Raw genomic sequence first — 14,924 nt, 5'->3', positions numbered from 1 at the left:
CTGTGCTACATCTTCAACTGCAGATCCTAGTACATAATTGTAAGCTTCAAACTTTGAAGGTGCACTTGGAAGATTTAGAACACCACATAGCATATCACCAGCTGCTTTGCCCTTACCAATTGCTCGCAATCCATAAACTAACCTAATATTTACACTATAAAGTTCAGTTTTCTTGTATCCATTATTTACAGTTACTGAAACCGAACTTGGAAACTTACAGCTGTATTTACAAACACTGCATATTAAATTAAACTGGGTAGCCAGGCCAACATGGGATTCTACTTTCAGAGAAACGTTTCCATGACATTTTTTGCAGCACAAACTGTTTTCAAGAGCTTCACACAATATATTCGTATCAATGAGTTCAAAAACTTCATTCCCTCTATCAAGTAAATTATATTTCTCTTCCAAATCTCTTAGTTTTTTATGAGAGGCACTGTTTTCATTTGGTGTAAGTTCGTTCGGCAAATCAGTAATAAGTGGATTCACATTTTCCAACAGTGATGATGATGAACTGCTTTGCTAATGAATCATTATTTCTTTTCTTTTGCCAGTTCACACGCTTTTTAAATACTTTTGCTTTAGCTCTAGGCATTTTCACTGCGAAAAATGAAGCACTAAATACGAAATAACTCAACAACAACTACTTTCTTATATCACACTGTTTACAAAACAGTCCCGCCACAAAGTCAAAGAGTAACTTGAGGAAACCAGAGAGAAACATTTTCGGGCAACTAGTGTATAAATAGTCGCTGGAAACCGGGATATTTGAATTCATGTCACTTTAAAGGTACTGCCAAAAAGTTCATGGTCAGCCACGAGAGACGTGTATAACTAAAGCGCAATACCCGATCTCACAAATATATAAAAATAAAATAGTTATAATTGTAGTAGAGCTATGTATGATACGTCATTTTAAAGAGGAAACATGGCAGAATATAATATGCCAATAAAAAAAAATTCGATTTTTTAACCCAAAATCCGATTCCGTATCCCCTTAACTTCTGAGGTCATCAGTCACCTAGAACTTAGAACTAATTAAACCTAACTAACCTAAGAACATCACACACATCCATGCCCGAGGCAGGATTCGAACCTGCGACCGTAGCGGTCACTCGGTTCCAGACTGTAGCGCCTAGAACCGCACAGCCACTCCAGCCGGCTACTGTGATATTAGTTCTTGCTTTTATGATGGGATATATTGTAATTCAGTGATCAACTGAGTGATGAATTGTGTAGTATCAATAGTGGTCACTTGTGCAACGGAATAGGCTGTGGTTTCAGTGGTCGACTGAGCTACAAATTGTGTAGTGCATTAGTGGTACATTGTGCAACAGATATGTCAGTCAGTGCAGTGGTCACCGAAGTGACAGATTGTTTACAGTGTTTCTCTGAGGACACTCCTACAACAGGCCATGTAGTAACTAAGTGGTCGCCCCCTGTGATGAGTGTTTAGCAACACTGTGATTGTCTCTGTGACTAGTTTCCTCTACCAACATGCTATCAATAAATGTTAACTTCCTGAGCAATTGTGTCTTTCATGTGACAGAAAATTCCTGTTGTACTTCCAGTGTAAATTATATGAAAGGCAGTGATCACAATGTTTTGGCTAATCATTTAATGTTTTATTCAATAAAGCATAGCATTATACTTCTTATATGGAAAACAGACACTTACCTCTTTAGCTCTCATACGAGCTTCGTAGTATGGCCTTGCTCTTTCAACACACGCACCAAGCTTCTTAGCCAGCATGTCGATTCTCACAGTGGAATCACAAAGAAGCTGACGGAATTCTGCACGTGCTTCCTGTAAGCAATACAGAGGTTGAAATTTTCAAGCAAGAGTTAAGCTTTTTAATCTCCTCTTATACAAACAACCATTATATCTGATGCAGTACAGTATAACGTACTTAACTGCCTACATTAAAAAGAAACAAACCGACAATTCCAAAGAAAGTAACAGCTGAAGCTAGTATCGCAGAGTGTACATTTTGAGTGTTTGAGCAAGCAACTGGGCTACGTGTTAAGCATGAAACTATTTGGACAAGGTGATAAACGTGGCCAAGGAGAAGTTTGTAATGTTGGTAGTGAACTGGATGTAATCTATCCCAAATGACGTCAGCACACTTTGCAAAATGCATAAGCTTACAGATTGTAAGTAAACACTGATTCCCAAATATAGATTTATATAGTTTACTATATACCTATCCTCGCACCGTATTTGCCATGGTTTGGCTTTCCTATATCCGTATTTTGCGACTGCGGTCTTCGCTTTAACGCCATCATATTAATGGCTTTTAAATATGACTAATGCGGTCTCCGCTGTTCAAAATAATCTGAAGATGCGGCAATCACGCCAAAGGGTCATTGTTAATAAAACACTTGCAACTGAGATTGTTTTCTATTTTTGGAACAGACAGCCTCTATTGCTACATCAGCCAAAATGGAGTGGAGTAATGTGTAGAGGGAACTGAGCTCCGCAAGATCTCTGTGGACTCCATGTTGATTTTTATAGATGAGCTTTTCGTGCAAAAATGCCGTATTGGGAGAGCATAAAACACGTTCCATAATAGATTGACTTCCGCGAAATAAGCTTGTAATTATGTGCATCTTACCTACGACCCTTCTTGAATGCACTTGGCTTGCCAACAGCGCTCGACAAACCTGCACGTCAATCATCCAAATGCTAGCCAAGTCCAACAGCGCTTAACTTCGGTCATTGGACGGGAACCGGTGTTACCACCGCGCCAAGCCCATTGGATATCTAGATACATTTACTCGTTGAAGATATATTATTGGTGTCCTATCTTAGCTGCCTCAACATGTAGACGAAAATGGTTCAATGGCTGTGAGCACTATGGGACTTAACAACTGAGGTCATCAGTCCCCTAGAACTTACAACTACTTAAACCTAACTAACCTAAGGACATCACACACATCCATGCCCAAGGCAGGATTCGAACCTGCGACCGTAGCGATCACGCGGTTCAGGACTGAAGCGCCTAGAACCGCACGGCCACACCGGCCGGCCATGTATACCAACACATAGCCAAAGTATAATGAAATAATACACAAAGTAGTTAGAACCCTTCTCAGGTTCACAAAAAAATTATATGCCAGAGAAGATCACAAGCAGAGTATGTGGTCAAGGAGCACTCTGAATCACTAATTATCAGGAGCAGCCATAACGTATTACAGTTACCTGCCAGTGGTAAAGAAGCGAATGTGCAATTGATTAATTTAGTGCCTGCAGAAATTAAATGCAAAGTATGCAAAATGTTCCTACACAGACCGCGTGACACAATTATCATGCACGGTGACACAATAACAATCCTGTAAGACGTCGAAACAAGGCTCAATAGCTTGTGCGCCAACAACACTACTGGCCATTAAAATTGCTACGAAGATGACGTGCTACGGACGCGAAATTTAACCGACAGGAAGAAGATGCTGTAATATGCAAATGATTAGCTTTTCAATGCATTCACACAAGGTTGGCGCCGGTGGCGACACCTACAAAGCGCTGACATGAGGAAAGTTTCCAACCGATTTCTCATACACAGACAGCAGTTGACCGGCGTTTCCTGGTGAAATGTTGTTGTGATGCCTCGTATAAGGAGTAGAAATGCGTACCATCAAGTTTCCGACTTTGATAAAGGTCGGATTGTAGCCTATCGCGATTGCGGTTTATCGTATCGCACGGAACGCCGTGCTGGATCCCAACGGCCTCGTATCACTAGCAGTCGAGATGACAGGCATCTTATCCGCATGGCTGTAACGGATCGTGCAGCCACGTCTCGATCCCTGAGTCAACAGATGGGGACGTTTGTAAGACAACGACCATCTGCACGAACAGTTCGACGACGTTTGCAGCAGCATGGACTATCAGCTCGCAGACCATGGCTGCGGTTACCCTTGACGCTGCATCACAGACAGGAGCGCATGCGATTGTGTACTCAACGACGAACCTGGGTGCACAAATGGCAAAACGTCATTTTTTCGGATGAATCCAGGTTCTGTTTACAGCATCATGATGGTCGCATCCGTGTTTGGCGACATCAAGGTGAACGCTCATTGGAAGCGTGTATTCGTCATCTCCATACTGGCGTATCACCTGGCGTGATGGTATGGGGTGCCATTGGTTACACGTCTCGGTGACCTCTTGTTCGCACTGACGGCACTTTGAACAGTGGACGTTACATTTCAGATGTGTTACGACCCATGGCTCTACACTTCATTCGATCCCTGCGAAACCCTACATTTCAGCAGGATAATGCACGACCGCATGTTGCAGGTCCTGTACGGGCCTTTCTGGATACAGAAAATGTTCGACTGCTGCCCTGGCCAGCACATTCTCCAGGTCTCTCACCAATTGAAAACGTCTGGTCAATGGTGGCCGAGCAACTGGCTCGCCACAATACGCCAGTCACTACTCTTGATGAACTGTGGTATCGTGTTGAAGCTGCATGGGCAGCTGTACCTGTACACGCCATCCAAGCTCTGTTTGACTCAATACCCAGGCCTATCAAGGCTGTTATTACGCCCAGAGGTGGTTCTTCTGGGTACTGATTTCTCGGTATCTATGCACCCAAATTGCGTGAAAATGTAATCATATGTCAGTTCTAGTATAATATATTTGTGCAATGAATACCCGTTTATCAACTGCATTTCTTCTTGTCGTAGCAATTTCAATGGCCAGTAGTGTACTTCCGCTGTAAAAGCCTGTGAGGGTCTGGCGCTCGTTGACGGAGCTGTCATTTGTATTCAGGTGATTCATGTGAAAATGTTTCCGATGCGATTATGGCCGCACGACAGGAATTAACAGACTTTGAACGCGGAATGGTACTTGGAGCTAGACGCACGGGATACTCCATTTCGGAAATCGTTACGGAATTCAATCCTCCATGGGCCACAGTGTCAAGTGTGTGCAAAGAATATCAAGTTCCAGGCATTACTTCTCAGCACAGACAATACAGTGGCCGATGGCCTCCACTTGTAACAGACAAGCAACACTGCATGAAATGCCCGCAGAAATCAATGTGGGATGTACGACAAACGTATCCGTTAGGACAGTGTGGCAAAATTTGGCGTTAGTTGGCTTTGGCAGCCGACCACCGACGTGAGTGCCTTTGCTAACAGCACGACATCGCCTGCAGCGCCTCTCCTGGGCTCGTGACCATAACGATTGGACCCTAGACGACTGAGAAACCATGGCCTGGTCAGATGAGTCCCGATTGCAGTTGGTAGGGTTCGAGTGCGGAGCAGACCCCACGAAGGCAAGGACCCAGGTTGTCAACAACACTCTGTGGAAGTTGGTGGTTGGTCCATAATGGTGTGGGCTGTGTTTACGTGGAATGGACTGGATCCTCTCCTACAACTGAACCGTACTTTGACTGGAAATGTTCATGTTCGGCTACTTGAAAACCATTGGCAGCCATTCATGGACGTCATGTTTCCAAACAATGATGGAATTTTCATGGTTTACAATGCGTCATGTCACCTGCCACAATCGTTCGCGATTAGATTGTACAACATTCTGGAAGATTCAAGCGAATGATTTCCTCACCCAGATCACCCAACATGAATCCCCAGACTCGTCATACTAAGCTACAGCGGGAAGGAAGGCAGCCGGTACGGTTCTAACATAATAGTGGCTCCTTGATTGCTGGTGTACGCAATCCTCTATATCAGACTTGTAGTCGCTCCGTACCTGATCTCTGAAACCAATGCATGAACTTCATAATAATATTTGTAGTTAACGACAAGACCGAATGTAGGATGAACTCAGCAGCTCACAACCACAATACTAGAGGCAGTAATAGTTTACATCCAGACTATGCATCCCCCTCTAGGGTTCCGACTGGAGATTTATACTCTGGTGCAAAAAGTCTGTAACAGGTTGCTGGTGGACATCAGGTAGGAAGTATAAAATGCTCAAACATTTAAGAACAAAATAAAAGAATATCTCATTAGCATTCCTACTACAATTTATTAGAAAACTTGGATTATAGTATGTAAACTCTATAGGTCTAACCCCTGCATTAGATAAATACTGACTTTGCCAGAATATAGACAGCTTATAGTGGTCTGTGTAAAGTTACATAACAGCGTTGTGGAATTCTTGGGTGTCCGGCCGGTCACATCGTAATTGCTCCACGACATTTCGGTAGATAGACTCATCGCCATCCTCGTGTGGTCCCTACTGGCGTCCTATATATGCTGGCTGTTACCCCCTCCACCACTCCGCTACTATCGCTCTCCGTGTGGCCTCCACAGTGGTTAGTGACGGTGGCTAGGGTATCAGCACCTGGCTCCAAACTCTGGTCTCCAGTGTCCACAATATCGCTATCGAGTGTGCACCTCACTGTAGAGGAACGCTTTTCTTTCTATACACTCAGTGCAAGGTTCCATGCCTTACTTAGCTGCAGGTCGCTATCTTTACTCATTATATCATTGGACGCTACTTTCAGCGGCCCCTTTAATTACAAAATCCCTGGAGGAGGAAATTTGGCTCCGTATTTTGGTGTTGCTGTAATCCACAGTATGGTCAGTTTTTACACTACAGTCAGCCACACGCGAGCTAACATTCCTAAGATGTTCGGGCTCACATGCGGTTCCTCTTCGGCGAATTGTCTTGGCTCAAACTCGTCTAGGGGTTGAACTGCACGTGTCGCATTACACGCCCTAAATTAGACACTTGTGACGATTTGGTCTGGCTGATGGCAAGTTTGCGAAATTGTATGAAGTTAATATGACCTATACACTAAGTGCCATTAAAATGCTACAGACGCGAAATTTAACCGACAGGAAGAAGATGCTGTGATATGCAAATGATTAGCTTTTCAGAGCATTCACATAAGGTTGGCGCCGGTGGCGACACCTACAACGTGCTGACATGAAGAAAGTTTCCAACCGACTTCTCATACACAAACAGCAGTTGACCGGCGTTTCCTGGTGAAACGTTGTTATGATGCCTCGTGTAAGGAGGAGAAATGTGTACCATCACGTTTCTGACTTTGATAAAGGTCGGAGTGTAGCCTATCGCGATTGCGGTTTATCGTATCGCGACATTGCTGCTCGCGTTGGTCGAGATCCAATGACTGTTAGCAGAATATGGAATCGGTGGGTTCAGGAGGGTAATACGGAACGGCGTGCTGGATCCCAACGGCCTCGTATCACTAGCAGTCGAGATGACAGGCATCTTATCCACATGGCTGTAACGGATCGTGCAGCCACGTCTCAATCCCTGAGTCAACAGATGGGGACGTTTGTAAGACAACGACCATCTGCACGAACAGTTCGACGACGTTTGCAGCAGCATGGACTATCAGCTCGGAGACCATGGCTGCGGTTACCCTTGACGCTGCATCACAGACAGGAGCGCCTGCGATGGTGTACTCAACGACGAACCTGGGTGCACAAATAGCAAAAAGTCATTTTTTCGGATGAATCCAGGTTCTGTTTACAGCATCATGATGGTCGCATCCGTGTTTGGCGACATCGCAGTGAAAGCACATTGGAAGCGTGTATTCGTCATCGCCATACTGGCGTATTACCCGGAGTGATGGTGGGAATTAACTTCTGAGGTCATCAGTCCCCTAGAACGTAGAACTACTTAAACCTAACTAACCTAAGGACATCACACACATCCATGCCCGAGGCAGGATTCGAACCTGCAACCGTAGCGGTCGCTCGGTTCCAGACTGAAGCGCCTAGAACCGCTCGGTCACTCCGGCCAGCTTACACGTCTCGGTCATCTCTTGTTCGCATTGACGGCACTTTGAACAGTGGACGTTACATTTCAGATGTGTTACGACCCATGGCTCTACCCTTCATTCGATCCCTGCGAAACCCTACATTTCAGCAGGATAATGCTCAGTTGCAGGTCCTGTACGGGCCTTTCTGGATTCAGAAAATGTTCCACTGCTACCCTGGCCAGCACATTCTCCAGATCTCTCACCAATTGGAAACGTCTGGTCAATGGTGGCCGAGCAACTGGCTTGTCACAATACGCCAGTCGCTACTCTTGATGAACTGTGGTATCGTGTTGAAGCTGCATGGGCAGCTGTGCCTGTATACGCCATCCAAGCTCTGTTTGACTCAATGCCCAGGCGTATCAAGGCCGTTATTACGGCATGAGGTGGTCGTTCTGGGTACTGATTTCTCAGGATCTATGCACCCAAATTGCATGAAAATGTAATCACACGTCATTTCTAGTATAATATATTTGGCCAACGAATACCCGTTTATCATCTGCATTTCTTCTTGGTGTAGCAATTTTAATGGCCAGTAGAGTAATAACAGTAATAGTAATATCGGAAACTAAATTAACGACCCATAAATGATGTAGGCCACACAGTTGCGATTTGGTTACAATAATGTTTATTCACAAAGCAAACTAACTGCGAAATTGGTCGTATTTAGAATTACTGTTACACTCTAACGCATATCCATATGACAATCTCTTCGCGAATTACCAGTCCAATACTCCACCTCATTAACTACGCTCTAATTTTGAGTTCACAACAGGCGCGCGGCTGCTCACCGCTCAGGGACTAAGTCCCGCGATACCATACATCGCGAAATTTTGTAAGTCGTTTCACTTCCTAGCTGCCTGAAACCCGACTGTCCGCTTTGCGTTTTAATCCGAACTGTACTCTTTGGTGTCTGGACCAGAACTGTCCCTCTCCGCCCGTCTCCGGCCGCGTTTTCCCACGCGCCGAACATCGTCACTCAACTGACTAGTGCAGTACCCTTTCCTGAAGTCGCCGATCTGATTGGCTACAGCTTATTCTACATTATTTTACATTTTAACATATTTAAGTAATCAAAGTTTGAGCACTTTCACGTTCTAAATAAAGTAACAATAATATTTATTACATAATAAACGTTAAATTCTTTTACATAAAACTATTACAATTTCCTTCTTAACTTTGAATGACACGGCCAGTAGCCTTGCACCAATGTGCTCTCTGATAAATAAATACAGAACAAAAATAACTATTATGCACTAGACCTTACAACAAATATTCTATTACCTAATGATTCAATAAGGCATCATGCTGTCATCGTTCAATGCCTTTTGTGTGGAGGAAATGATGATCTGATGCTTAACTGAAAATACTGATGTAGAACAGTAAATCCTAAACTATTATAAATATGATCAATATTCAAGTTTTATTGGGATCACCATGAAAATTTATGAAGTATGGTAGATTAAAATTACTGTGGTTTGATTCCCTGCACAACTACAGAGTTAAACAGTTTTCATAAATGTTCCCCTCTATGGCCGATGTTAGGTCTGCCATATTTAACACTGTTACGTCTCCTCAGCCACAAAAGCCTTCTACTGGGTTTCCCTATGAAATAGGTTCTCATCTGTCTCACTCGCACACTACGGCGCTTAGGCCTCAATAGACAATAGATGCCTGTGAGTTTCCCCATCTCGTGGTGAACCTGCGCCCTTTGTGACATCTAGTCCTGGATGACAGGATTCGTTTCACAATTCCTGAAGGCTAACTCTTTCGGTCATACACTTAAATGAGAGCGAAATACTCGTTAACTCACACACGGCTGTTTTTGTGGTCTGGCATAATTCAATGTGGCGTCTATACTCAGAGCACCCCTCTTCTACCACGCATACATCTTCCCCAATGTATGCTTTCTGGCACTGGCAGGAGATTTGGTAGAATGCTGGTTTGCGAAGGCCTAGATCATCCCTCACTGAGCCTAGTAGCGTCAAGGTTTTAGAGGGTGGTCGAAAATCGCATTTAACATTATGTCCCTCCATGATCCTGCCGATCTTTCTGGAAGTATTGCCAACAAATGGGATGTACGCAGATGATTTGTGCCTTTCTTTCTCTTTCTGCTGTTGTCTAGGTACAGCCTATCTAAATGCACACCTTTCCAGCTTGCTGCTGTATTCCTTTCTTCGCAATTTCGTGTCAAGGTGCTTTAACTCAGTTGGAAGGATGTCTTTGTTGCAGATGGGTCGTAGCCTGAGAGCATGCTTAAAATGCCTTCACGATGTGAGTTGTTGTGACTACTGGAGACATGCAGATACAGATCAGTATGTGCAGCTTTTCTGAGCACACTACATTCCAACTTGCTACCTGGTTTCCATTTCACTAAGATGTCAAGAAACAGTAGGAAGCCATCCTGCTCCACCTCCACGGTAAACTGTATGTTGGGGTACAGCGAGCTGAGGTGATAGAAAAATTCGCTTAAGCTGTCCCGTCAATGTGGTCATATGGCACCACCATCTAGCACAGAAGGACGTTGTGTTACATTCTGCTGCGCCACTGACTTTCAACTAACTAGTTGTAACCTGTGGCAAAGCAAACTGAAAACTATCACCACATTCTGATGCAAGAAGCTCCAAAGAGGCTGCATGGACACGACAGAAATCTCCATCCTAGCCATAGAGCAACATGTCCGACTCCCATTGCTGCTGGCAGGGATAGAGAACTGATAACACAGCATAGTACAGAGAAGAGACAGTCGCAGTTGTAACCTGGGAACAATATGTCAAGCCTGGCACTACACCACTTCTGGGGCCTACATCATCATGAATGTCCTCCTGTCACAACAGCACAGGGTCAGACAAATGGTTCAAATGGCTCTGAGCACTATGCGACTTAACTTCTGTGGTCATCAGTCGCCTAGAACTTAGAACTAATTAAACCTAACTAACCTAAGGACATCACACACATCCATGTCCGAGGCAGGATTCGAACCTGCGACCGTAGCGGTCGCTCGGCTCCAGACTGTAGCGCCTAGAACCGCACGGCCACTCCGGCCGGCCAGGGTCAGACGACCATAATAACCGTTCACCCTGGCTATGCAGCGTCCGTCATCGTCTGCAGCCATCTCTGAGAGGTACTACATAACAGTCATCGAACTGACATCAGTCATACGGTCTACTGCTACGAGGTGCCACCTCTGCTAGCTTTGGGACTACAAGCTGTACCCAGTCCTTATGCTGCTGGGAGCTGAACTCGTGCCTTCCAACTGATGGGCCATCTGCTGGCTGACTTCATGCAATTTCAGGGCATATATCCTGGAGTCCACAGTTTCCACCTGCACTTGATTTGCTGCTAGCCACTGCCTTTCCTGCATACACTCACTCTGCTATCATAGATTTGTGTCCACAGATTGCTGACGCTGTATACTACGCTGGGGTCCTTGGTCCACCACCGCGCTCAGGTCCTCGCTGCATTGGGCCTACTGCAGGCTGTATTGAGTCATGCATCTGCAACCTGGTTACTTAGAAGCTCAGAGCCACTGCGTGCCTGCCACCTGCCTGAGCTGACGCAGCCCTACACTCACTGAGTGGTAACATCACTTCATCACCACTGCCATGTGTTCAGTTGGCAACTTCTTGAGCAAGCCACCTCTTTAAGCTGCATGCCAATCTAAGTGCACACCAATGTCCAAGGCCAGCCTGTGCTGATGGACGCTGACCACAACAAGATAACGGTTTGGTTGATGTATTGACTGAGATGAATAAATACACAATTGTTTTCTCACTGCTTCTAACAATCTAATATAGCCATCCACCCAGCTCTACGTACCTGCCGCCCCACCAACTATCCTGCATCATCACTGTGACCTGCAACGAAATCAGTAAAAATCACGTCATCCTGACCCCACTGCAGTAAGCTGACAGCTGAGGTCACCGAATTACTGATGCTGACAACCTCTGACATGAACTGGACTAATTCCAGACAACATTCCGATTGAATGGATACAGCAACAAGAACATTCGAGCTATGAGGTCCAGTGATGATAAAACAGACAAATGGACAGAAGAACCCATTCTTGTTGTTAACTTATTTTATGTGAGAGTTGGCACTGAGTGTGTAGGCGAGAAGCTGCAACATCGAGGCATTAAACCAATATTACAGAGTGGTCACACAAGATCCAAGATTTGTTATGGTCTACGAAGAATTTGACAGATGCTTTCCACGCTGCAAATGTCTAAAAACTTTGATGTGAATGCAGCAAAGTCCACATTGGTGAAACTAGGCGGCCATTTAGCACTCACATGTCAGAGTTTCAATGCTATGTGCGACTGGGGCAGTACAAGAAATGTGTTACAGCTGAATAGCACCAGAACTGTTGTCAGTCTATAAATTTTCAAGAAACTTGTGTGCTTCCTCAGTATCCACAAATGCAGCAGAGAAAAGTAAAAGAAGCTATCAAAATACACTACTGGCCATTAAAATTGCTACACCACGAAGACGACGTGCTATAGACGCGAAATTTAACCGACAGGAAAAAGATGCTGTGATATGCAAATGATTAGCTTTTCAGAGCATTCACATAAGGTTGGTGCCGGTGGCGACACCTACCACGCGCTGACATGAGGAAAGTTTCCAACCGATTTCTCATACACAGACAGCAGTAGACCGGCGTTTCCTGGTGAAACGTTGTTGTGATGCCTCGTGTAAGGAGGAGAAATGCGTACCATCACGTTTCCGACTTTGATAAAGGTCGGATTGTAGCCTATCGCGATTGCGGTTTATCGTATCGCGACATTGCTGCTCGCGTTGGTCGAGATCCAATGACTGTTAGCAGAATATGGAATCGGTGGTTTCAGGAGGGTAATACGGAACGGCGTGCTGGATCCCAACGGCCTCGTATCACTAGCAGTCGAGATGACAGGCATCTTATCCGCATGGCTGTAACGGATCGTGCAGCCACGTCTCGATCCCTGAGTCAGCAGATGGGACGTTTGCAAGACAACAACCATCTGCACGAACAGCTCGACGACGTTTGCAGCAGCATGGACTATCAGTTCGCAGACCATGGCTACGGTTACCCTTGACTCTGCATCACAGACAGGAGCGCCTGCGATGGTGTATTCAACGACGAACTTGGGTGCACGAATGGCAAAACGTCATTTATTCGGATGAATCCGGGTTCTGTTTACAGCATCATGTTGGTCGCATCCGTGTTTGGCGACATCGTGGTGAACGCACATTGGAAGCGTGTATTCGTCATCGCCATACTGGCGTATCACCCGGCGTGACGGTATGGGGTGCCATTGGTTACACGTCTCAGTCACCTCTTGTTCGCATTGACGGCACTAGGAACAGTGGACGTTATATTTCAGACATGTTACGACCCGTGGCTCTACCCTTCATTCGATCCCTGCGAAACCTTATATTTCAGCAGGATAATGCACGACCGCATGTTGCAGGTCCTGTACAGGCCTTTCTGGATACAGAAAATGTTCGACTGCTGCCCTGGCCAGCACATTCTCCAGATCTCTCACCAATTGGAAACGTCTGGTCAATGGTGGCCGAGCAACTGACTCGTCATAATACGCCAGTCGCTACTCTTGATGAACTGTGGTATCGTGTTGAAGCTGCATGGGCAGCTGTACCTTTATACGCCATCCAAGCTCTGGTTGACTCAATGCCCAGGCGTATCAAGGCCGTTATTACGGCCAGAAGTGGTTGTTCTGAGTACTGATTTCTCAGGATGTATGTACCCAAATTGTGTGAAAATGTAAACACATGTCAGTTCTAGTATAATATATTTGTCCAGTGAATACCCGTTTATCATCTGCATTTCTTCTTGGTGTAGCAATTTTAATGGCCAGTAGTGTAATTAAACATCCCAATAGTAAGTACAGATAGGATCGCTATCGTCTCCAACCATCCTGATTTAGGTTTTCCGTGATTTCCCGAAATCGTTTCAGGCAAATGCCGGGATGGTTCCTTTGAAAGGGCACGGCCGATTTCCTTCCCCGTCCTTCCCTAACCCGAGCTTGCGCTCCGTCTCTAATGACCTCGTTGTCGACGGGACGTTAAACAACACTAACCTAACCTAGGATCGCTACAAATTATCAACGGCCTGCCTGCCAGTGATCTACGTCCAACGGGTCATGCATGTTCGCCAGACAGCAGCTCCACATGAGTTGGGTTCAACAATATACAAAAGGGGCCACAAGAGAAGTTCCATGCAGCACCATCGTCTCCCTGCAGGAAAAAATTACGCCAGGGTACAGGCAGCCATTTCACTGTTGCCTACCAATCACCAGCCAGAATATCACATGCAGTCACCAACCGCCCCCCATAGCAATTTACATTTCAGATAGTCCAGTGGTATGCTAGACTGAGATTTCGGAAGCCAACTGAAAAGCAAAATATTTAACTATGTTGCCTCTACAGCCACCCACGACTGCGAAGGTGATGCCGGTGCAGGACTTTATGCATGAACTGACTTCTCAATTACGTCTGATAAATGTTTGACGGGATTAGTCTGTGATCTGGGTGGCTAAATCATTCACTCGAATTTTCCAGAATGTTCTTGAAACCAATCATGAACAACTGTGGGTCAGTGACTTGGCACACTGTCACCTACAAAAATTCCATCGTTGTTTCGAAACATGAAGTCCATAAATGGCTGAAAATGGTCTCCAAGTATCCAGACATAACCAGGAGTCAGTCCATTCCATGTGAACACAGCCCACACCATTATGGAGCCACCACCAGTTGCACAGAGCCTTGTTGACAACTTGGATCCATAGCCTCGTGGGGTCTGCACCACACACCCTACCACCAGCTCTTACTAACTGAAAGCGGGACTCATCTGACGATGCCACAGTTTTCCAGCCACCTACGGTCCAACCGATACGGTCACGAGCCCGAGAGGGGCACTGCAGACGATGTCATGGTATTAGGAAAGGCACTCGCATCAGTGATAGGCCACCAAAGACAATTAATGCCAAATATTGGCACACTGTCCTAACGGATACGGTTTTCTTACATCCCTTATTGATTTCTGCGGTTGTTACATGCAGTGTTGCCTGTCTGTTAGCACTGACAACTATACGAAAACGCCGCTGTTCTCAGTGGTTGAGTAAGCCCATCGGCCACTGAATAGTCTGTGCTGAGAAGTAATGCCTGAAATCTG

The 14,924-nt window shown here is 45.3% G+C and overlaps 1 protein-coding gene across 2 annotated transcripts in view; it reads right to left on the bottom strand.

Annotated features, from left to right (window-relative positions):
• The window catches only part of LOC124721387, a 254,236-nt gene that overhangs the window by 141,621 nt on the left and 97,691 nt on the right, over positions 1-14,924 (bottom strand). For both annotated transcript variants that reach the window (XM_047246323.1, XM_047246324.1), the window contains exon 3: positions 1,678-1,806. In XM_047246323.1, the coding sequence (XP_047102279.1) occupies positions 1,678-1,806 (129 nt within the window). The remainder of the gene's footprint in view (positions 1-1,677; positions 1,807-14,924) is intronic.

This window comes from Schistocerca piceifrons, chromosome X (assembly GCF_021461385.2).
Source record: "Schistocerca piceifrons isolate TAMUIC-IGC-003096 chromosome X, iqSchPice1.1, whole genome shotgun sequence".
In the NCBI taxonomy this organism is placed as follows: domain Eukaryota; kingdom Metazoa; phylum Arthropoda; class Insecta; order Orthoptera; family Acrididae; genus Schistocerca; species Schistocerca piceifrons.
The sequence above is the reverse complement of the archived record's forward strand: the minus strand, read 5'-3'. Positions and strand labels throughout refer to the sequence as shown.